This window comes from Melozone crissalis, unplaced genomic scaffold (genome assembly GCF_028551555.1).
Source record: "Melozone crissalis strain CALT ecotype California unplaced genomic scaffold, PUWL_Pcris_2 ptg000097l_1, whole genome shotgun sequence".
Lineage (NCBI taxonomy): Eukaryota > Metazoa > Chordata > Aves > Passeriformes > Passerellidae > Melozone > Melozone crissalis.
This window is the reverse complement of record NW_026535874.1, coordinates 508,709-533,191: the sequence shown is the minus strand read 5'-3', so window position 1 is coordinate 533,191 and position 24,483 is coordinate 508,709. Positions and strand designations below refer to the sequence as shown.

The following is a 24,483-nucleotide window of genomic DNA, read 5'->3' as shown; positions in this document are numbered from 1 at the left end:
AATTAGAAATGTGGCTGCAGTCCTCCTGGAGTGTCAGGTGTGGTTCTGTTGGAGCAGGAGGTCCTGTAGAAAAGGATGTATTCTTCCTCTGAAGATCCAGTGGGAGAAAAGGCAGCTGCTGTTCCTCTGGGGAATCCAGTGGAGAAAGCTGTTCTGGTATTCCAGAATCTCCAGATTATATCTGGGTAGCAATGCTTGGCTCCTTCCTCTGGGCGGAGCATCTCACAGTCAGGTATTATAGTTCTTATCAGTCATGCAGTGACATTCAATAGCCCATTATCAGCAGATGCCCCTCCCAAGGGAGAAGTGATTGTGATCAGTCAGAGAGAGAGAGATAAGGAAAACTGCCCACTTGACAAGACAACTGCCATACAGATGGTAATAGAATACATCTTGCCTTCAATCTGGAACAATCCCAGAGCCATTAGCCCATCCCAGCTGGTTATGTGATGAGGCCTCCAAATCCCATCTTGGGAGATTTTTGGTTCCTCTCCAAAGTCTGTGAAAATGGAAAAATGTAGTCAAAGGCATTTACTCGCAAATCTTGCAGTGACAGGCTCAATATCTCTGAATTGAATGAGGGTGGATTTACATTTGCTAGAAAGAGGAAATATTTTACAAGTATGAGAGTGGAACAAAACGGCAACCGTTTTTCCAGAGAATTGGAAGCCCTATCACAGGAATTGTCCAAGAGCAGGATGTTTGTGCAGCCTGACCCAAGGGAACCCTCTCATCCCCTTGGACAGAATTCCTGTTTTGTGGTTCTCTGATGTCCTGGGTGCCCTCACAATGCTTCTGGCCAGAATGTCTACTGAGGGCAGCCAGGCTGTTGCAGGGGCAGTGACCTCACAGCCATCACCATGGCAGCCCTGTCCCCTGGGCCTGGCTCTCCCCTTTCCTCTGCCCCTGCCTTGACTCTGCTGGCATGAAGAGTTTTGTCATTAATATCTTGTCCCCAAGGTGCTGGGGCCAATGGCTTCCCAGTCAGGCTCCTGGAGCAGAAGTGGCTTTTCAGAGCCCAGCCAGGAATGAGCCCTGAGGCAGCAGCTCTGCAGTGGTGGCCACCAGGCCGGGCTGCCAAGGGAGGCTTCTGGCCGTGGCCTGCAAGCAGCTGCTGCTGCCAGGGTGCCTTTGGTGCCTCAGGCTCTCCCTGGCACAGCTCCCAGCGCGGCACTCTGCCCTTGTGCCCGAGCCCTTCCCTGTGCTGGGGCTGGCCTGGGGCTTTCCCTGCAGCAGGACCTGCCCTGCTCATGGCCCAGGAAAGGCCGTTCCTGCTGGAGCACGAGGCTCTGCCTGCAATGGGCTCCAACAACTCCAGCAAGGCCCTGCTGACTTCAAAACTGCTGCCTAGAGCACTATATTCTAATATTGGTATAGCTCCTGAACTGTGGACTCAATGAATGTGGTTAAGTTCTTTCTTCTAATCATGGTTAAAATCAATTAGAGGAATATTTATGTAAATCTATTGGGTATCCCATCATTAATTCTGTGGGACAAATTGGGTTAAAGGTTCAATTCCACCTCTCCAATCCTTTACACCTTTCACAAAGTCTGGGGCTGGGATTGGATCCAGCCACTCCCAGTCTCCTCTATTTGAAGGAATTTTAGAAGTCTAGGGGCCCTGCAGGGGTTTGAGGATCCATGGTGGCTGTTCAGTGTCATTTCTCCACCTCATGATTTAGCAGGAGTTTTTCCAATAAAGAAAAAAAGCTTTTGCCTGAAGCTCCCACTGTGCCCATGACAGGAACCCCTGTGAGTGTCTGGGACATGCCGGATCTTTGGCATCCTGGGGACTCCTGGGATGTCACTGTGGAGCCCCCGTGAGTGCCTGTGACAGATCGGTGCCTTTGCAGCCCAAGGTGCCCTGGGATGTCACCATGGAATGGCTGTGACTGCCTCTGACCAAAGAGCTCTTTACCATCCCAGAAAGCCCTGGGAGGTCTCCATGGAGCCCCTGTCTGTGCCTGTGACATTCCAGCTCTGGAACAGCGTGGAGACTCTTGGAAAGTCCCCATGGAATCCCTCTGAGGGTCTGTGACAAATCTGATCCATAGCAGGCAACCATAACCAGGACCCTGTTGCTATGGTCAGTTTCCATGGCAACCATCACAAACCCCCTGTTGCTATGGTCAGTTTCCATGCAACCATCACCAGCCCCCTGTTGCTATGCTCAGTCCCTTGGCAGCTCCATGGAGACCCCCTGCCGGGGTGGTTGCCATGGACACCAGCTCAGGCCTGCAGCCATAGCCCGTTGCCATGGCAACCATTGGCAGCCCCATCCCCAGGCTCATGGGATCCCAGAACCACAGAATTGGCTGAGCTGCGAGGGACCCATCAGGATCCTCCAGCCCAACTGCTGGCCCTGCACAGGACACCCCAACAATGCCAGCCTGGGCCTGGCAGCGCTGTCCAAATGCTGCTGGAGCTCAGAGAGCCCTGGAGCCGGGACCCTTCCCTGGGGAGCCTGGGCAGGGCCCCAGCAGCCTCTGGGCAAAAACCTTCTCCTGACATCCAACCTGAGCCTGGCCCGACTCAGCTGCAGCCGTTCCCTCCGCTCCTGTCGCTGGGCACCAGAGGGAAGAGGTTCCCACAGCCCCAGCCAGGGACCCGCTCCCAAGGCTGTTGCCATGGCCACCAGCGCTGGGACCAGCTGGGATGCTCGGTTTCCATGGGCCGGGGTTCAGGAATGGGATTCACCAATTTCCTGCTCCTGCTAAAACCACGCTGCCCTTGCTGCCCTCCCACCTCTTGTGGAAAGAATAAAAGGCAAAGATCCCAGGCTGGGATAAGAACAATTTATTGGGAACAGCAACGACATAAGGAACAAACAAGAACAGAAATAATACTGGTAACAGAAGGGATAAAATAAAGGGAAAACTACAATACAACTGACTGTCTCTTCCCAGCCACAGTTTTCCATTGCCTGGAAAGGACACCCTTCTTCTTAGGAGTGAGAGAGAGAGAGAGAGTCCTTTTTCTGCCCCTGGCACTGTCCTGAGGTGGGAGGGCAGCAAGGATATAATGACATGGTCATGCCCTGACCCTCATGTGTTTTTTCAGAGCCACATCATGTCCATTGGCAGGGGCAGGAAAAGGTACAGGTGTTTTCCCAGCCTGGATCATGGGGAACATGGATCACCAGGGCTCTGCTTAACATGGGTCCTCCATGGGGGTTGAAGCTGGAGCAGTGCACGAAGCTCCTCCTGCACTTGGGGCATTGGTAGAGCTTACTTTACCGGTGCCTCCATTGGTGTCTGGTCAAGTGAGAGCTCCGGGCGAAGCTCTTCCCACACTGGGGACACTTGTAGGGCCTCTCCCCAGTGTGGATGCGCCGGTGCCTGATGAGGCGGGAGCTGCGCTTGAAGCCCTTCCCACAGTCAGAGCAGCAGAAGGGTCTCTCATCCGTGTGAATCTGCTGGTGCAGGAGGAGATTGGAGCCGGTCTGAAACCTCTTCCCACACTCAGGACACTTGTAGGGCCTCTCCCCAGTGTGGATGTGTTGGTGGGTCACAAGGTTGGATCTGTAGCTGAAGCCCTTCCCACATTCCCCACACTCGTAGGGCCATTCCCCAGTGTGGATCATCTGGTGGCAGAGCAGGGTGCTGCTCTGCCTGAAGCTCTTCCCACACTCCAAGCACTTGTGGCGCTTCTCCCCATCATGAAGCTGCTCCTGGGCCATCAGCTCCAAGAACTGGCTGAAGCTCTGTCCACCTTCCTGGCTCTGGGTAAGTCTTTCCTCCTCAGAGCACCCTGGGCTGGGTTTGGAGCCCCTCTTCCTGCAGGATCTCTGGGGATTTTCCTCCCCATTAGAATTCTGCACTGTGGACTCAATCAAAACAGCCTCTTCCATGAGGTTCTGCCAAGGCGATTTTTCCTCCCTGGTCTCCATCATCAGCTTTTGTCTGGGGAAGGAAGGGCAAGGACAAGATGGGATTTGCCTCCATTCCAGAAGGAAGGGGAAGGAGATTCCCCCAGTGCATCCCCGGCAGGACGGTCTTGGCACCAAGGCTGTCCTGCAGCCGGGGGCTGTGCTGGGCTGGGAGATGGATGAGGAGAGAGGGGGAAAGGGGCACTGATTTCCTCCTCACCTGCCTGGGTATCCCAAGGCTCCTTCCTTTTCCTCGCAGCCTCCTCCTCCATCCAATCAAGGTTTGGGAATGGGAAATCCTGTTCTGCGAAGAAAACAAAGGGTGCGCACATTGTCTTTTGTTCTGGTTTGAAGGTAAACTTGGGGGAGAGTCTAAGGTCGGAGTTACAATTTAAGAAGAAAATTTAGATCAGGGCAGTGATACAGAAACACTGCCTTAAACTGACAGAGTCAGGATATAACCTGACACCCTGTTGGTCAGGGTGGTGGCAGCAGTCCCATTAAATGGTGGCTTCAGTCCTGTTGGAGTGATCAACGTGATTCTGTCAGAGCAGTGATCCTGTAAAAGGGTCTGGTCTTCCTCTGAAGGTCCAGTGGTTGTTATGGAGCTCTTGTCCTCTGGGAATCCTGTAGGCAAGCTGCTCCTGGTGTTGAAAGCCTCAGCTTATATCCAGGCAGGAATGCTTGGTTCCTCCCCCTGGGCGGAGCATCCCACAATGGGATGATGGAATTTTATCAGTCCTGCAGTGACACTCAATGGCCCATTCACAGGAGATATGTCCCCTGGAGGGCGTTATCAGGGGTGAGTCATGGAAGAGATGAAGAACAATGCCCCACCTTTTTATAGCAGTTTATGAGGATGGGGATTGGAAACATGCATTTGGTTACATCTTGCATTGCAACCTGAAGCAGTGGGGTAATCCCTGCTCTGGGGGTGAACACCACCCCCCTTACCCAAACTGGCTCAGGTGTAAAACCCCCACCCTGGGAAGGGCTCACACACAGGGGACAATGTCACACTTGGCTCCCTCCAGAGGAGGTCTCTGTCCCTTGCTCTCTCCCCCTTTTCTCTTTCTTTCCATCTCTCTCTCTACCTCACATTTACTGTTCAATAAAATCCATTTTGGATTTGGTCTCGTTAGCACTTTAATTGGGGCAGAGGAATCTCTGTAACCATTTTTTTAACCATATTGCAATATTATTTGGGCACAGTGTGTTCAGGGCGCTGTTCTCTGACTCCAAGTGTCTTTGACAACAGCATGGTTCCCTTCTCTGAGTTGTGGTTCTTTCTGGAAGAACTCTTGGAAACTTGGATGCAGGTTCCTCTGAGCGACTTATGGGATAACTGATGAAGAAAATAGGTGTTGTGGGTGGCCAGTGTAAAGAAAATATTTTGTTGTCCTTCCTTGAAAAGTTTGTTAAAATCACTGGAAGAAAGGGAGCAAATGCTACCAGCCAGACTGACAAGGTTCATTCACCCCACGATGAGGAACACAAGGCTGCGGAAAGTCCCACAAGAACCCCAGCTCAAGTAGCTAAATTCCAGAATAACTTCTGAATTCACAGGCTTGGGGGCTTTGCCAAATGTGAGAATCATTTTTCTCTTCATCCCTGTCAGCTTTGTGACAGCTACACAGAGCTTTCCCTTCCTTTTCATAATCTGTATTGGACCGAATTTCTATTTTGCTCTTATTGGAACCTACCAGCAGCTGAGCTGGAGCTGTTCAGGAACTGATCAACCTTGGAATTGCCACAAAATTGCTTCTATTTTTGGTTTATTCATGTTTGCAATTTATTTGTGTTTTCATCACATATGACTTGTGGGAAAAACAAGTATTCATCAAAGTGATTTATGCAGAGTCAGGTTTGATTTCTGCCAAGTTGTCCAGTGCCCAGGGGAATCTCCCATCCTGTCTGCAGCTGCTCCCACAGGGATATGAGGGCTGATCCCAGAGCCCCAGGGGTCACAGTCAGGGCTGCCCTCAGGGAATGCTCACCTGGTATTGAGGGGCAGCGTGGGAGCACCTGGATCTTGGGGCACCCAGCTGCCCCTCATGTTTGGATGTGCCTGAGGAGGACTGGGACGATGGCAGGGACATCCTGCAGTGACATCCCCTCTGTCCCGCTCTGGGTGAGCTCAGTCCCAAACCTGACCCTGATCCTGGTCTCAATCTCACTCCATGTTTAGACACACTCACAGTTCTGTATTTAATCTCATCCCAGTGCCAGACTTGTCTAGCCCCAGACCCAATCCCAGCCCCAGCCATAAAGCCAATCCCATGTCTAGCCTTAACCCCAATCCCAGCTCTAATCCAAATCTCAGCCCCAACTCCAACCCAGCCCCAGTTCCAGCCCCTTCCTAAATCCTCAGCCCCACACCAAATCCCAGGTTCAGCCCTTCTGGGGGTTTGCGGGTGTCTCTGTCCCTCTGACCCCGATGATGTTTGGGTGGGGTCACACCAGGGCTGAGAGGGACAGAGACCCCCCGGCCTCCCCAGGTGTGAGAAGGTCGGAGAGCCCCCCCAGCCCCGAGCACCCTCAGCGGTGAGAGGGACACAGAAGCCCTGGTCCCCAGCCCTGCACAGGCATTCCCTGAGGCCAGAGGGACAGAGACCCCCCGAGCATCCCCCAGGGCGAGGGGACAGAGAGCCCCAAGCATTCCCTGGGCTGAGAGGGACAGAGACTGCCCCGAGCACCCTTTTCAAGGAAGGACAACACAATATTTTCTTTTTCACTGGTCAGTCAGAACAGCCATTTTCTTCATCATTTCTCCCATAAGTTCCCCAGGAGGAAGGAGGGACTGTTTCCAAGTCCTTCCAAGTTTCCAAGAGTTCTTCCAGAAAGAACCACAATCTCCTCAGAGAAGGGAACCATGCTGTTGTCAAAGACACTTGGAGTCAGAGAACAGCGCCCTGAACACACTGTGCCCAAATAATATTGCAATATGGTTAAAAAAATGGTTACAGAGATTCCTCTGCCCCAATTAAGGTGCTAATGAGACCAAATCCAAAATGGATTTTATTGAACAGTAAATGTGAGGTAGAGAGAGAGATGGAAAGAAAGAGAAAAGGGGGAGAGAGCAAGGGACAGAGACCTCCTCTGGAGGGAGCCAAGTGTGACATTGTCCCCTGTGTGTGAGCCCTTCCCAGGGTGGGGGTTTTACACCTGAGCCAGTTTGGGTAAGGGGGGTGGTGTTCACCCCCAGAGCAGGGATTACCCCACTGCTTCAGGTTGCAATGCAAGATGTAACCAAATGCATGTTTCCAATCCCCATCCTCATAAACTGCTATAAAAAGGTGGGGCATTGTTCTTCATCTCTTCCATGACTCACCCCTGATAACGCCCTCCAGGGGACATATCTCCTGTGAATGGGCCATTGAGTGTCACTGCAGGACTGATAAAATTCCATCATCCCATTGTGGGATGCTCCGCCCAGGGGGAGGAACCAAGCATTCCTGCCTGGATATAAGCTGAGGCTTTCAACACCAGGAGCAGCTTGCCTACAGGATTCCCAGAGGACAAGAGCTCCATAACAACCACTGGACCTTCAGAGGAAGACCAGACCCTTTTACAGGATCACTGCTCTGACAGAATCACGTTGATCACTCCAACAGGACTGAAGCCACCATTTAATGGGACTGCTGCCACCACCCTGACCAACAGGGTGTCAGGTTATATCCTGACTCTGTCAGTTTAAGGCAGTGTTTCTGTATCACTGCCCTGATCTAAATTTTCTTCTTAAATTGTAACTCCGACCTTAGACTCTCCCCCAAGTTTACCTTCAAACCAGAACAAAAGACAATGTGCGCACCCTTTGTTTTCTTTGCAGAACAGGATTTCCCATTCCCAAATCTTGATTGGATGGAGGAGGAGGCTGTGAGGAAGAGGAAGGAGCCCTGGGATACCCAGGCAGGTGAGGAGGAAATCAGTGCCCCTTTCCCGCTCTCTCCTCATCCATCTCCCAGCCCAGCACTGATCCCGGAACAAAAGACAATGTGTGCACCCTTTGTTTTCTTCCCAGAACAGGATTTCCCATTCCCAAACCTTGATTGGATGGAGGAGGAGGCTGTGAGGAAGAGGAAGGAGCCCTGGGATACCCAGGCAGGTGAGGAGGAAATCAGTGCCCCTTTCCCCCTCTCCTGCTCCATCTCCCAGCCCAGCACAGCCCCCAGCTGCAGGACAACCTTGGTGCCAAGACCGTCCTGCCGGGGATGCACTGGGGGAATCTCCTTTCCCTTCCTTCTGGAATGGAGGCAAATCCCATCTTCTCCTTGCCCTTCCTTCCCCAGACAAAAAGCTGATGATGGAGACCATGGAGGAAGAATCTCCTTGGCAGAACCTCATGGAAGAGGCTGTTTTGATTGAGTCCACAGTGCAGAATTCTAATGGGGAGGAAAATCTCCAGAGATCCTGCAGGAAGAGGGGCTCCAAACCCAGCCCAGGGTGCTCTGAGGAGGAAAGACCCTCCCTGATCCAGGACAGTGGAAAGAGCTTCAGCCAGATCTCGGAACTGGTGGCCCAGGAGCAGCTTCATGATGGGGAGAAGCGCCACAAGTGCTTGGAGTATGGGAAGAGCTTCAGGCAGAGCAGCACCCTGCTCTGCCACCAGATGATCCACACTGGGGAATGGCCCTACAAGTGTGGGGAATGTGGGAAGGGCTTCAGCTGCAGCTCCGCCCTCGTCACCCACCAACGCATCCACACTGGGGAGAGGCCCCATGAGTGTCCCCACTGTCAGAAGAGCTTTTGGAGAAGCTCCGATCTCCTCAGGCACCAGCTCATTCACACTGGGGAGAGGCCTTTCTGCTGCCCTGACTGTGGGAAGAGCTTCAAGCGCAACTCCGACCTCATTATCCACCAGCGTATCCACACTGGGGAGAGGCCCTACGAGTGCCCAACCTGTGGGAAGAGGTTTCAGACCAGCTCAAATCTCCGTCTGCATGAGTGAATTCACACGGATGAGAGGCCCTTCCACTGCCCTGACTGTGGGAAGGGCTTCAAGCAAAAGTCCACCCTCATCACCCACCGGCGCATCCACACTGGGGAGAGGCCCTTCGAGTGTCCCCAGTGTGGGAAGAGCTTCACCCAGAGCTCTGCCTTGACCAGACACCAACGGAGGCACCGGTAAGGGAAGCCCTGCAAATGCCACAAACGCAGGAACAGCTTCATGCACCACTCCAGCTTCAACCCCCATTGGAGGGCCCACATTGGGAAGAGCCCTGGTGATCCATTTTCCCTGTGATCCATCTGGGAAGACACCTGTCCCTTTTCCTGCCCATGCCAAAGACATGATGTGGGATGGAAGAACATGAGGGTCAGGCCATGGCCGTGTCATTACATTTACTCCCACCTCAGGTCATTTCCAGGGGCAGGAAAGGGACTCTCTCTCTCTCCCTGAGGAGAAGGGTGTCCTTTCCAGGCAGGGGAAATGCATGGCCAGGAAGAGCCTGTTGTTGATGTATTAGTTTTCCCTGTAAACAGTTTTTCTTATCCCTTCTGTTATCAATATTGTTTCTGTTCCGTTTGTTCCTTATCTCATTGCTGTTCCCAATAAATTGTTCTTATCCCAGCCCGGGATCTTTGCCTTTTGTGCTTTCCATTGGGGGTGGGAGGGCAGAGAGAGCAGCGCGGTTTTAGCACGATCAGGAAATTGGTGAATCCCATTCCTGAACCCCGGCACATGGAACCGAGCATCCCAGCTGGTCCCAGCGCTGGTGGCCATGGCAACAGCCTTGGGAGCGGGTCCCTGGCTGGGGCTGTGGGAACCTCTTCCCTTTGGTGCCCAGGGACAGGAGTGGAGGGAACGGCTGCAGCTAGTCGGGGCAGTCTCAGGTTGGATGTCAGGAAAAGGTTTTTGCCCAGAGGCTGCTGGGGCCCTGCCCAGGCTCCCCAGGGAACGGTCCCGGCTCCAGGGCTCTCTGAGCTGCAGCAGTGTTTGGACGGCACTGCCAGGCCCAGGCTGGCATTGTTGGGGTGTCCTGTGCAGGGCCAGCAGTTGGGCTGGAGGATCCTGATGGGTCCCTCCCAGCTCAGCCAGTTCTGTGGTTCTGGGATCCCATGAGCCTGGGGATGGGGCTGCAAATGGTTGCCATGGCAACGGGCTGTGGCTGCAGGCCTGAGCTGGTGTCCATGGCAACCACCCCGGCAGGGGGTCTCCATGGAGCTGCCAAGGGACTGACCATAGCAACAGGGGGTTGGTGATGGTTGCCATGGAAACTGACCGTAGCAACAGGGTCCCGGTGATGGTTGCTATGGAAACTGCCCATAGCAACAGATGTCTGGTGTTGGTTGCCATGGAAACTGACCATAGCAACAGGGGGCTGGTAATGGTTGCCATGGAAACTGACCATAGCAACAGGGGGCTGGTGATGGTTGCCTGCTAAGGATCAGATTTGTCACAGGCCCTCTAAGGGGTTCCATGGGAACTTACCAGGAGTCTCCATGCTGTTCCAGAGCTGGAATGTCACAGGCACAGACAGGGGCTCCATGGAGACCTCCCAGGGCTTTCTGGGATGGTAAGGAGCCGTGTGGTCAGAGCCAGTCACAGCCATTCCATGACGACATCCCAGGGCACCTTGGGCTGCAAAGGCGCCGATCTGTCACAGGCACTCACGGGGGCTCCACAGTGACATCCCAGGAGTCCCCAGGCTGCCAAAGGGCTGGGATGTCCCATACATTCACAGGTGTTCCTGTCATGGGCACAGTGGGAGCTTCAGGCAAAAGCTTTATTTCTTTATTGGAGAAACTTCTGATGAGTCATGAGGTGAAGAAATGACACCCAGTAGCCACCATGGATCCTCAAACCCCTGCAGGGCCCCTAGACTTCTAACATTCCTTCTAAGAGAGGAGACTGGGAGTGGCTGGATCCAATCCCAGCCCCAGACTTTGTCAAAGGTGCAAAAGATCGAACAGGTGGAATTCAACTTCAACACATTTTGTCCCGCAGGATTAATGACAGAATACCAGATACATTTATATAAATATGTCTCTGGCTTATTCTGATCATGATCAGATGGAAAGATCACTAGCACAGTTATTTACTCCACAGTTCAGGAGCTATACCATTATTAGAATATAGTGCTCTAGGCAGCAGTTTTGAAGTCAGCAGGGCCTTGCTGGAGTTGTTGGAGCCCATTGCAGGCAGAGCCTCCTGCTCCAGCAGGAACTGCCTTTCCTGGGCCATGAGCAGGGCAGGTCCTGCTGCAGGGAAAGCCCCAGGCCAGCCCCAGCACAGGGAAGGGCTCGGGCACAAGGGCAGAGTGCCGCGCTGGGAGCTGTGCCAGGGAGAGCCTGAGGCACCAAAGGCACCCTGGCAGCAGCAGCTGCTTGCAGGCCATGGCCAGAAGCCTCCCTTGGCAGCCCGGCCTGGTGGCCACCACTGCAGAGCTGCTGCCTCAGGGCTCATTCCTGGCTGGGCTCTGAAAAGCCACTTCTGCTCCAGGAGCCTGACTGGGAAGCCATTGGCCCCAGCACCTTGGGGACAAGATATTAATGACAAAACTCTTCATGCCAGCAGAGACAAGGCAGGGGCAGAGGAAAGGGCAGAGTCAGGCCCAGGGGACAGGGCTGCCATGGTGATGGCTGTGAGGTCACTGCCCCTGCAGCAGCCTGGCTGCCCTCAGTAGACATTCTGGCCTGAAGCGTTGTGAGGGCACCCAGCACATCAGAGAACCCACACTACAGGAATTCTGTCCCTGAGGATGAGAGGGTTTCACTGGGTCAGGCTGCACAAACATCCTGATCTTAGACAGTTCCTGTGATGGGGCATCCCTTTCTCTGGAAATACACTTGCAGCTTTGTGCCTTTCTCATAACTATAAAAGATTTCCTCCTTCTACCAAATGTAAATCCACCTTCATTCGTTTTAAAGATATTGACCCTTGTTCTGTCACTGCAAGATTTAGGAGAAAAATCCTTTAATCACTATTTTTCCGTTTTCACAGGTCTTGGAGAGGACCCAAAAATCTCCCAAGATGGGGTTTGGAGGCCTCATCAGATAAGCACCAGGGAGAGGCTGATAGCTCTGGGGTCAGTGGGGTAGAGACTGAGGACTAAACGCGAATAGCCTGGGAGGGATGGAAGGGTGGTTTCAGAGAGTCTGGAGCTTTTTCTTCATAGTGGGAATGGGCCTGAAGAAGACATAATAGCATCAAGGGCAGTTGGGGAGGCCCAGACTGGCACCAGGAGAAAGGAATTTCCCTGCCAGGGCAGGGCTGTGGTGCAGCACGTGCAGGCAGAGGCAGGCAGGAGGCAGAGCTGCCCCAAAGGAAGGGCCCAGCCAGGTGTGGCAGCAGGGGATGCCGACAGCCTGCAGGGAGAGAGGCACAGCTTTGCTCAGCACCAGAGACACCTTTCCCTCGCTTGTTCCCACATGTCATCACTGCCACCTGTGTTCTTCTCTACCTGGAACCTGGGTACATTTTCTCGGTCCTGTCCCTCAGAAGGATCTATTTAAAGTATGAAAAACTTCAGTGTTTCCCCCTCTTTTTGAGTCCCTGAGAAGTTCTTTGAGCACATTCTGGGGGATGGGTCTGAAGCAAAGAACAGCAAAGCCCCAGAGGGTGATTAAAGTCCCTGTGCTGTGTCTGTGCTGCTGAGCTGGGCTGGGCTCCTGGCCCAGAGGCAGCTCCTGGCAAGGGCAGCGCTGCAGAGAGACAGCTCTGGCCAGGAGCAGCTCCTGTGCACAGCCCAGCAGGGCTGGGGCACTGCCAGGGCCCCTCAGGGACACCAGCAGGGCACAGACAGAGCTCACAGGGACTCAGCACTGGCAGGGGCTGTGGGATGGCCCTGAGGGGGCTCTGTCACAGCAGCACCTCTGGGGCTGTGTCACAGAGGCACAGAGCAGCTGGGATGGCAGCAAGGGGCTGTGCGACAGCACAGAGTGGGCTGTGTGAGGTCACAGATTGGGCTATGACATCACAGAGTTTGTTGTGTGAGGTCACTGAGCAGCTACAGCATCATAGAGGGGACTGTGTGACATCACAGAGCAGTCTGTGACATCAGGGCATGGCTGTATGACATCATAGAGCTGGCTGTGAGGTCAGAGTGTGTGCTGTGACATTACAGAGTGGCAGTATGACATTGCAGAGAGGGTTTTGTGACATCACTGAGACTGTTGTGACATCACACAGCTGCCTGTGACGATAAAGAGCAGGTGTGAGGCCATAGAGCAGATCCTGCCATCATAGAGGGTGTCTCTGTGACATCAGAGAGTGGGTTGTGGCATCACTGGGTGGCTGTGTAACATCACAGAGCAGGCTGTGACAACACAGAAAAGACAGTGACATCACAGGGTGCCTTTTTGACATCACTGTGTTTTCTGTGACATCACAGTGCAGCTGCATGACATTCCAGGGTGACATCTCAGATTTGGTTCTGTGGCATCACAAGCGTGATGTGTGACATCCCAGAGTGGGCTGTGATATCATTGGTGTCTATGTGACATTGCAAAAGAGGTGTGTGGCATCATAAGGGGCAGTGTGACATCACAGGGGCAGTGTGATATCACAGGAGCTCTGTGACATCACGAGGGCTGTGTGAGGTCACTGGGAAGGTCACTCTGCCCTGGCCCCCCTCACAGCTCCCCCCAGAGCAGTCCAACCCTGCTTGTGCACAGCGGGGTCCTCTGTCCCCCCGGGTCCCCCGGCCCCGCAGCCTCCCCCAGAGGATGTTCCACGAGATCGACCCCAGACCCTGACACAGGGACGGGGGGCCAGGGCCCTGGGGGTGGCACAGGGGGACAGGGACCCCCCGGCAGCGTCCCCATGTCCCCCAGGGCCAGAGCCTGGGCCAGGGCTCCTTCACCCTGCTACCAACAAGGGGCTGAGACTGCTGAAAAAATCTCCAGCAAGGGAGCAGCAGAAACCAGATTTAATATTAAGGGACAGCAGCACAAAGTTCCTTGGCAAGAGTCACTCTGCTCCTGACTGGACAGTTCAGGCACAGAAAGGAAACAAAGTAACAACAAAACCAAAGTAAATCTAGGCAATCAAACCAGAAATGAACTGAGAACTGTCCCTGTGAGTGTGTATGACACAAGGGCAGCGAGGGCAAGGATAAAAGGAATACAGCCTAAAAGCTTAATAGAGCTCAAACCTAACAGAATTTAACTTACACCTTAACCTTAAGTGATACCTTCAACTTCACAATTTGGCAGAAGAACACTACTTAACAGTATCTAACCTAACTTATAACTTACGACTTAATTTAAAAAGGGAATACCACTTAAAAAATTAGGTAATAACTTAAAATAAACTTTATATCTTTGCAAAAGAACAGCTTTCAGCAGCATTTAACTTAGCTTAGAGCTTGTGACAAAACCTTACTTACTGATATCTGGATATCTGACTGACTCAGCTATCCAAAGCACTTAAACCCCTCAGAGAGCAGTATTTCTGCCACATTTCCCCAGCACAGGCGCTCCTGTGTGCACACAGACACCAAGAGTCAGTGCAAGGCACCTATGAGAAATTCCCCTGAGGGCAGGAAATGCTCACTGCTAATGCTTTGGCATCTCCCCAGTGGGTGAAGGGTTGAGCCTGGAGGAGTGGGGGGATCGGCCCAGGCTCCGTCGTTGTTCAGGATCCCCGAGTGCAGCAAACGGGAGAGTTCCCGGCTGGGAGAGGCCCCACTCAGAGGGAGTCATGGCCCAGGAGAGCTCCAAGGGCTCCTTTTGGAGCGCTGTGTGCAGGGCCCAAAGAGAGGGGCTTCAGTCCCAGCAATGGTTCATCCTGGCCGCACTTGGCACCAACAGCTTTCTTTGGATCCCTGTGATAACAGGGATCTTGTGCCACGGAGGGAACAACAACAGTTCCCAGGGCTGCTCCTACAGAAACCAGGAGCTGGTTGGGCAGCAGCAGTGCCTGGAGCAGTCAGTGTTTGTGATGAGCTGCAGAGGAGCAGAGCCCAGGGGCTGTTTGCCAAGGCCGAGGCCCAAGGAGCATTTCTCAGCTGGCAGGGTGGCCTGAGAAGTGGAGGGGGGAATGCAGCAGCACAGGGCCATGGAACCAAGGGACCATTGTGACACTGTGGGGTCCTGTGAGACCAAAGGACCATTGTGACACTGTGGGCCCCTTTGAGACCAAGGGAACATTGTGACACTGTGGGGCCCTGTCAGACCAAAGAGCCAGTGTGACACTGTGGGGCCCTGTGACATCAAGGGACCATTTTGACACTGTGGGGCACCATGGAATCATGGAGAGCACTGTGACATTGCTGGGCCTCATGGAAACATGGAGACCATTGTGACACTCTGAGGCCCTGTGGAATAAGCAAACCATTGGGACACTGTGAGGCCTCATGGAACCAGTGAGACCATGAGGAAGTCTATTGTGATACTATGGACCTCCTCATAGTGGCCCTGGGAGGACCATTGTGATACTGTGGGGCCTCATGAAATCAAGAGGCCTTTGTGACACTGCAGGGCTGCATGGAACCAAAGCTCCAGGGTGACACAGAGTGGCCTCCTGTCATCAGTGGTCCATTGTGACACTGTGAAGCCAGAGGAGACCATTGTGACACAGCAAAGCCCCAGGGTCCAAAGGTCCATTGTGATATTGCAGACCTCATGGAACAGAGGAGTCCCATGACATTGTGGGGCCTGGGGAACCATGGAGACCATTGTGACACTGCAAGGGCTCATGGAATCCTTGGGACCATTGTGACACTGCAAGGGCTCATGGAATCCTTAGGACCATTGTGACACTGTGGGGCCTTATGGAACCTAGGGGCCACTGTGACATTGTGGGACCCCATGGAACCTAGGGGCCATTGTGGCACTGCAGGTCTTCTTGTAATCAAGGGGCCATTGTGACACTGCTGGAACCCCTGGAATCAAGTCACCATGATGACACTGCGGGGCTCCATGGATCCAAGGCACCATTGTGACACTATGGAGCCCCATAAAACCAAGAGAATACAGAACAGCTCTGGCTGGTTTGGCCTCCCATGGACTGCCTGACTGGTACAGCTGACCTGTGCATGTTGAGGGTCACTTCTCATCTGCTGCTGAAACACTGGGGCTCTGTGCTTTCCTTCCCAATGGAAAAGAACTGTCCTTCTGCTCCAGGCACCCATGGCCAGAATTGGGATTTCACCTCCAAATTTCCTTATATCCTGATATTGTTCCCATAGGAATATTGCCAGGACAAGTCTGGCTGGCAGTGGTTTCACAGTAGTCACTTCTCATCTGTCGCCAAAACACTGAGGGAGGGTCCATGCTCTCCTTCCCATGGGAAAGAACTGTCCTGCCTCTCCAGGTGCCCATGGCCGAGATTGGTTTTCCACCTCCAAAATTCCCTAAATTCAAAGACTGCTTCCAAAAAAAATCTGCCATTCCTGACACGTCTGGCTGGCCTTGGCCTACTGAGGCTCTCACCTGCCTTCCAAACCTTGGAGCTGTGTGCTTTCCTTCCTATGGAAAAGAACTGTCCTTCTGAACCAGGTGCCCATGGCCACAAATGGGATTTCACTTCCAGCATTTCCTGTAGTGAAAGACTGGAGGAGACTGTTGGCTCGAAACATTTTGTGTGTGGAGGAGGAAGGGGCAGGTCCAGCCTTGCCCTGCCCTGGAACCCCAGCCCTGCCCTGCCCTGTGACCCCAGTACCCCCAGAGCCTCTATCCCAGCCCAGCAGTGTCTGCCAGTCCCTGGCACAGCACAGGCAATGCTCCACAGCCACCTCTGCAGCCCCAGCCCAGCTCCTGAGGGACCAAATGACCCCAAGTCCCACCTGGGGGAAGGGCCCAGGATGACCAAGGGGTATTTGAGGCTGACCACATGGCAAGCACACATCTTGACCCTACCTCCTCTTGGAATTTCCATCTGAAACGTTCTGGAATCCAGGAGTTGGTAGCTGTTTGTGTGCTCCCCTGTATTTTGTTTTATTTCTTTCTCTCTTTCTGTGTTTTCTTTTCCTTCTTCTAATTCCCTCTTCTTGCCAATTTTGAGTAACTTAAAATTGAACAGGCTTAGAATTTGTAAAGGTGAAGGGGCCAAGTTAATGCTTTGAGAATTGTGTTGTGTTGATTGAATGTCATATTAAACCTTTTGCCAAAGTTTCTCTGATTTTCTAAAGTTACCAGTAAAAGCTGTTTTGTTGTTTTGAGCTCCTGAGAATCTTTTGTTGGTATTGCTCCAGTGAGTTCAACTCAGAGTATGGAAAGAATTGTAATTCCTTTTAAATATCTCTTTTAGAGAGTTGTTTGGGGGATGGGAGTCAGGGCTTGTGTGCCCTGCTTGGCACAGCCCAGGCAGGGCTTTCCCAGCCACATTCCACACTCCATTTCCCAGCTGGAGCCCCTGCTGCCTCTGAGTTGTGCTGCTCCAGCCCCAGGGACGCTCTCCTTGTCTGCCCATTCCCCCACGGTCTCTGGGCAGGGGTGGCCTCAGTGGGGGCTGCTGACATCCTCTGCACCTTGGAGGCTGCTGCTGAATTGTCCTGCTCCAGAGGCTTGTTCAGCCTTCAGCTCTTCAGTGCAGGAATACACTGTCTCAGGGCTCATTAACATTGTGAACACCTTAAAAAGCCAAGCCTCTGAGAACAATTCAATTTTAATTTTTAAATATTTTGCGGTTAATTAGACAAATTCCAGTAGTGTATTCAAGTTGAATAGATTCTATTTAAAAAGACAGTGAGAAAAGATTTCTTAGGTCAAATTGAGGGTTTTTTCCCCCTGTCCATTTACATATACATGCAATCTCCAGCTGACACTGAATCCAAGTACCTCCTTATGCAGTTGGAATAGATATGAAAATCAAGACCCTTGATGGCTGACAATCAATTAGACTCTGTCTCTACCCCCACCCCACCATTTCCCCCATCCAAGCCCTGGCACTCAGAGTAGCCTTGTACAAATCTGAGCTCCCTCCAGGCCAGGCTGCACCTGCAGCTTTCAGCTCCTTGGCTCCAACTTCCACCTGCTTTCTTTGGAGAAGGAGCTGCCCGAGAAACAGAGGGATGTTCATTTCTTTTCAGCCAAGAAACCCCTGGGAACTAAGGTGTGTGCTGGAATTCAATGCACTCCCCATCCCACAGCAGCCCTGCATTTCCCTCCTGCAGCCTTGGTCTCCAGCACAGCCATGGAGGCTCTTTGGGCTCTGGAGTGTTGCTGCAGCCCCCAAGGGCAGCTGAGCTCTGCCTTTGGCACAGTCAGGCCTGGCCAGCACAGGCCTCGCTCAGCAATTGCTTGTGTGAGCCTGGCCTTGCTGTCAGCCCCGGAAGTGGCTGTGTGGCCCCTTTGTGGTCCTTTGCTTGCCCAGCCATGGTGGCTCAGCCCCTGTGCAGGCCCAGCCCAGGCCAGGAGCATTGCGGCTGGGAACGGCCCTTGTGCCGTGGTGCCCACAGCAGCCTTGGGGCTCTGTGCCCCATGGCCTCCCTGCTGGGCAGTCTCTGCCAGCTCCTACAGAGCCCGTGGCACCTGTGGGGATGCACAGACAGCCCTGCCCCGGGCTCTGCCACCCTCTGGGCCAGCAGAGAGGCAGCCAGGGCTGGCCATGGCTGGGAACAGGCCCTGAGCCCTGCAGGAGGATGGAGCTGGGCCACAGCCAAACTCAGCCCAGGCCAAAGCTGGGCTCAGCAGTCAGGGCTGCCTAGGCAAGGGCACAGAGGCTGGTGCTGACAAATATCCTGGGCCCCCTCCCTGCTCTGTCCATGCCCCCAAGGGCACAGAGCAGCCTCCTCTCTGGGCCACTTGCCTGTTTGCAATGCCTTGCACAGGCGCTGGCCCTGCCCCACAAGGCCTGGCCTGATTCCTGCCCCTGCACACTCAGCCAGGCTGAGATGGACACTGATGGTTTCTGGGCCAGGCTCTCTGAGCCCAGCCCAGCTCCCTGCACGCTCTGCCAGCTGCCCTGAGCTCTGGGCAGCACCAAGGGCCTCTCCCCAGCCCAGCCCAGCCGGCTCTGGCCCCACAGCTCTGCTCAGGCCAGGCTGCTCTGGGCACTGCCCCACGGCCTCAGCCCCTGGCAAGGGCACAGCAGCAGCTGCAGCTGCCACAGGACTCAGCCCCAGCCATGGGGGAAGGTGCTTGGCCAAGGCCAAAGGAGGTTCCCTGGCTGCCCTGCTCTCCGCTGCCTGAGGTGCTGAGAGCTCTGCAGCCCCTGCTGCCATCCCATCTGCCCAGGGCAGCACAAGAGCCCCGGCCTTGGGGCCCTCAAGAGCTGCTCCTGCTCCAGGCCCAGGGTAGGGCCCATCCCAGAGCTGGGGCAGCCACAAAGTTGTGCCCATTTCTGTTCATTGCTGCTCTGATGGGGATGGATCCTTAGCCACTTGGAGGTTGCGGGAGAACTTTGCTTCTCCAGAGGCCTCTTCTTTCTTGACCACTTCAGTTCAGGAATTCAGTGTAAAAGGCTCATAAATATTTGTTCCAAAACGCCTGAACAAGAAGAACCCCAGGGAATTATATAAATATTCAATTTGACCGTGGTAATTATACACATTTAAGAAGTATATTCAAAGTGAATATACTATATTGAGAACAATGCAGTGAGAACTGTTTTGTCCTCTTTTCTTTTCCTATTTATAGATTGATATCAGCAATGTCCAATTGATATTGACTCCCAGACCCTCCTAATGCAGTCTGAATACACATGAAAATCAAGACCCTTCATGGCTGCCAATCAATAACACTTTGTCCCTACCCCCTCCCTACCATTTCCCTCAGGAATGATGTGTCCAGCAGGAGCAGGGCAGTGATTCTTCCCCTGTGCTCAGCACTTGTTGGGAAGCACCTCAAGTTCTGTGTGCAGTTCTGGGCCCCTCAGTTTAGGAAGGACATGGAGGGGCTGGAGCGTGTCCAGAGAAGGGCAACAAGGCTGCTGAGGGGTCTGGAAAAGAAGTCCTGTGAGGAGTGGCTGAGCGAGCTGGGGCTGTTTATCCTGGAGAAGAGGAGGCTCAGGGGAGACCAGGCAGTGTCAGGGCACAGATTGGACTTGATTATCTCCAAGGTCTTTTCCAACCCTGCTGATTCTGGGATTCTCTCAAACCCTTGGAGCAGTCACAGGATGAGCCCTGGGCCTCCTCTTCAGAAGCTGCAGCAGCCCAAGTCCCTCAGCTTCTCCTCACAGCCCCAAAGCCCATCCTGTCAGTCCTGCAGAGCCTCTGCAGCTCCTCCTCACTGCCCAGAACAGGCAGCTCCAGAGCCAGACACAGCAGCCCAGATGTGTCCCCCTGGCCTGGGGTGCCTCTGGCAAGGGAGCAGCATGAGGCACTGCAGGAGCCTGCAGACAATTCCTGCAGCAGTTGTAGGATGATCCTGCTCCCCAAGGGACGTTCCCATGGGGCCAAGTCAGGAACTGCAATGGGGAGTGGGGCCAGACAGGAAAGGGCAAAGAAGGATGGGATGTTTGCAGGGGAAGGAACAGGGATGGGCAAGAGCAAGAAATTTATATCGGGGAAAGAGTAAAGAAAGCAAAGGTGAAGCAAAGGAAATGCTCAGGGCAGTTTGGGGGTGGCTGCCAGGCAGCCCTGGCTCTGCGCAACATTGTCTGCAGTGGGACAGGAAACTCCCAGCTGATGGGAACAAACTTGCTGGCTGACTGCAGAGGCCAGGACAAAGCTGAGTGGTTTCCCTGGTGTCCCCCAGCCCTTGCTGGCCCCAGGGGCTGATGGCATTTGTGCTCCCTCAGGTTCATGTCCCCACACCAACAGCATGGGGGTGCTCCCCCTGCTGTGTGCAATGCAAACAGGGGCTGCTGAGCCAGTGCTGCCGTGTCTGTGCCTGCAAGGATGGGGCACCTGTGTGAGCTGGGGGAGAGGCCAGGGCTGCAGAGGGGGGATGTTGTGGGCAGCTCCATGAGGATGCTCTGGGACGCTGCCCTGGGCTGTGCAGCGCACTGGGGATGGATCAGCTCCTGCTCTGCTGCTCCTTTCTGTCTCCCCCAGGGCCCTTGCAGAGCCCCAGCCATGCTGTTTGTGCCCAGCCTGCCCACGGCCAGCCTGGGGCTGCTCACAGGGCTTTTCGTGCTGAGCATTGGCCTGGGTGTGTTCTTGAGAGAGCCTGGGCAAGGAGCCTGGAGCCCCCAGGCCCTGGCCTGAGGCGTCAGCGCTGCCCCAGCAGAGCCCATGGCCTGTCCTTGCTGCAGCCCCGGCACTGCCACCCCCAGGGCTGTGTCCGGCCCTGGGAGCACTCAGGCCCTGCAGCAACACCAGGGCCACCAGGGCAGTGGGGCAGGGCCATGGCAGCAGCACTGGCAACACCAAGTGCTGCTGCTGCTGGGCACAGCTGCTGGGCCAGCCCTGATCTGCCCCCAGCTCTGCACACAGACATTGCTGCTGCAGCTCCAGAGAAGAGAACAGAAGGGCATCTCTGGTGAAAACTTTGCTGCAAGATCCTTTAGTTCCTTCACATACACCAAGAGTGCAGCCCCTCATTGACACAGTCTGTGGTGACAGGGAAGGTGGAGAGAAAGAAAATGAGAAATGACACAAACAATGGATTTTCATTGTGTAAATATTTTTAAATTAAAACAAAAAAAGAAAGATAAACCACAACCAAACAAACAAGAAGTATCAAAGATGACTTTTATTACAAGTGATTTGCAGAAATTGGCCAGCAGTTTAATGTGGAGAGCCTGGTTCAAGCATGGCTTAAAGAAAGAGGCCATGAAGGTATACAGCTGATGGAAAAGTAAAAGGTAGCTGTAAAGCAGCATTTCCCAGGCTTGATTCTGTAAATAATTAGGTTTTCAAGCACATTTTTATAAACAATAAGATTCTCAGACAGTCTTCTCATAACAGGCAAACATTCTGTCCTTGGCTGCTCTGGGAACAGATAGCTGCTCTGGGAACAGATATGAAGGTTTTGAGAACTTTTCATATCACGGTGAGAACACTGATCCTGGTTTCAATAAACAAACCACAGGTATTGTAAACAAAAGGAGGGTTGGAGTTTTCTCTGTAGCCTATCGTGAGCTTGAATTTTGCAATATGCATGAAGTCAATTAACATTGTTATAAAAGGTGACTGATTTGATCAATAAATCGGAGTCGATGCTCATCAATCGGATGGTCGTCTCCCTTCACTTCAATAGTTTAATGTTCCCGAAACCATCCTGTCATCAGTCTCCACACTGCAGCCTTGAGCTGCTGGTTCCTCAGGCTGTAGATGAGGGGGTTCAGGACTGGAGGCACCACTGAGTACAGAACAGATAGTGCCAGATCCAGGAATGGGGAGGACACGGAACGGGGCTTCAGGTAGTAAAACACAGCAGTGCTTATGAACAGAGAGACGACTCCCAGGTGAGGGAGGCAGGTGGAAAAGGCTTTGTGCCGTCCCTGCTCAGAGGGGATCCTCAGCACAGCCCTGAAGATCTGCACATAGGAGAAAACAATGAAGACAAAACAACCAAGTGCTAAAGAGATGGAAAACACAATAACCCTAAGTTCCCTGAGGTAGGAATTAAAGCAGGAGAGCTTGAGGATCTGGGGGATTTCACAGAAAAACTGGCCCAGGGTATTGCCATGGCACAGGGGCAGGGAAAATGTATTGGCTGTGTGCAGCAGTGAATAAAGAAAGGCACTGGCCCAGGCAGCTGCTGCCATGTGGGCACAAGCTCTGCTGCCCAGGAGGGTCCCGTAGTGCAGGGGTTTGCAGATGGACACGTAGCGGTTGTAGCACATGATAGTCAGGAGGGAAAATTCTGCTGAAATGAAGAACAGAAAGAAAAAGAGCTGTGCAGCACATCCTGAGTAGGAGATGTCCCTGGTGCTCCAGAGGGAATTGTGCATGGCTTTGGGGACAGTGGTGCAGATGGAGCCCAGGTCGCTGAGGGCCAGGTTGAGCAGGAAGAAGAACATGGGTGTGTGTAGGTGGTGGCCGCAGGCTACGGCGCTGATGATGAGGCCGTTGCCCAGGAGGGCAGCCAGGGAGATGCCCAGCAAGAGGCAGAAGTGCAGGAGCTGCAGCTGCCGCGTGTCTGCCAATGCCAGCAGGAGGAAGTGCCTGATGGAGCTGCTGTTGGACATATGCTGTGTCTTGGCATGAGGATCTGTAGAAAAAGTAATCATGGAATAGCTGGGTTTGGAAAGGACTTTAAATATCCCAGCACAGCTTGGGGCACTTTCCCCCCTCTGCCTGCCCAGGGCTCTGCTGCCTGGAGCTGTCCCTGCCAGCAGCTGCTTCCCTGTGCCCAGGGCTGGGGCCTGCAAGTGCTGCCAGAGCCCAGCCCAGCCCTGGGGGCTCAGCTCTGCCCCGCAGACCCCTCCCAGCTCTGGCACTGCCCAGGGGAGCTCTGGATCTGCAGGCTCTGATGGCAACGTCAGAGCAACCCTGAGGAGGCTGCAAAAGGGACACTGATGCTGCCTGTGATGGGCCCTGTGCTGATTTATGTCACTCCCTGTCGGATTTTCAGCTGTTTAGATGGTCTGGAAAGGCCCGGGATGGCCTTGGGCAGCCCGCGCTCGAAAGGACGAGAAGGGACCTCAGATCTTTTCTCGGTCTCGGTGTTTATTAATTGCTTATCTAAACGATTTTCTCTTGGCCTGACAGAGTTCTGCTCAGCAGTCAGCCATGGGCACACACACTGAGAGTCCCCGGGGCGGCCACTTATCTTTATACTCGGAGTTACATATATAATATTTATCATTTTTCTCCAATACCCTCTACCCTTATTAACCAGTGCACTTTTGGTAAGGACCAATCCCAAAGTGCCAACATCACCACAGAAGATGGAGGCCAAGAAGAAGAAGAAGAAGGAGAAGGACACGCCCCAATTCTTCCATCTTACTTCTTTAGACCCCCCTGTACAGAAATCTTAAACCCTGTATCTCACACTCCAATTAACTTATCCCTTCACCATTCACCCCGGTGAAATCCTCCTATCCTCATACTGATGTCGTCTCCCGTGTGGGATTAAAGTCTAACCACCAGACATTTCTGGCAACATTCCAGGACTCCCAAGCCCCCCAGGGGTGGTCTTGGTCACCCTGCACCCCAGTCCTGAGAGGCTGAGATCCCACAACTCCCTGGTTTATCCAGATCTTAGACAACACTTTTTTTTTGTCCACCTGAACTGAGAAATGAAAATATATCTCCAGTTTCCCATCCTGGCAACCCAGAGCAATAGATTATTAAAGCAGGATTTTCCCTTTTATGCAACCCCTGCCTTCCTGCGCTCCATGTATAATCTACGTGGAAATGTTCTGCAGTCAAATGCCATGCTGAGAGCAGTCCTGAACAATGCAGCATCCTCACCTCACAAGGAGAACACTTCCAAGCCTTACCAGCTGTCTCCTCCCACCCACATCTTGTCCCCCAGTGCTGGGAGCAGCTGCCAGGGCTGGCTGAGAGCTGTCCCTGGCAGGCAGCAGAGTCCCTGCCCCAGCACAGCACCCTGGGCTGCAGGATCCTGCTCTGCAGGACAGCCCTGGGCACCCCTGGCTGCTCTGCACAAGAGACAATCAGAGAATGTACTCACAGAGTCTGTAGGCATTGGGATGTTCCAGCTTCAGGAGATCACTCCAGGAGCTGCAGCTGCATTGTCCTGCAGCCCGAGGTTCCTGTGCCAAGGGCGGGCAGTGATTCTGCCCCAGGCACTTCTCAGCACCTTCCCAGCCCTGACTGATTGAAGCTCTTTGCGCCTCTGTGCTGTGCCTGGGGTGGCTGCAGGCAGTGCCCCAG

At 53.6% G+C, this 24,483-nt stretch overlaps 1 protein-coding gene across 1 annotated transcript; it reads right to left on the bottom strand.

The window, feature by feature from the left end:
* Nucleotides 1-21,896: 21,896 nt before the first annotated feature.
* LOC128947358 (olfactory receptor 14J1-like) lies at nt 21,897-22,844 on the bottom strand. Its single transcript, XM_054291611.1, has one exon. The coding sequence runs from the start codon at nt 22,827-22,829 to the stop codon at nt 21,897-21,899; it is 933 nt and encodes a 310-aa protein (XP_054147586.1). The 5' UTR covers nt 22,830-22,844.
* Nucleotides 22,845-24,483: the final 1,639 nt, after the last annotated feature.

Coding starts and splice junctions, on each gene's coding strand:
- LOC128947358 (XM_054291611.1), bottom strand. CDS start 22,829: ATGTCCAACAGCAGCTCCATCAGGCACTTCCTCCTGCTGGCATTGGCA.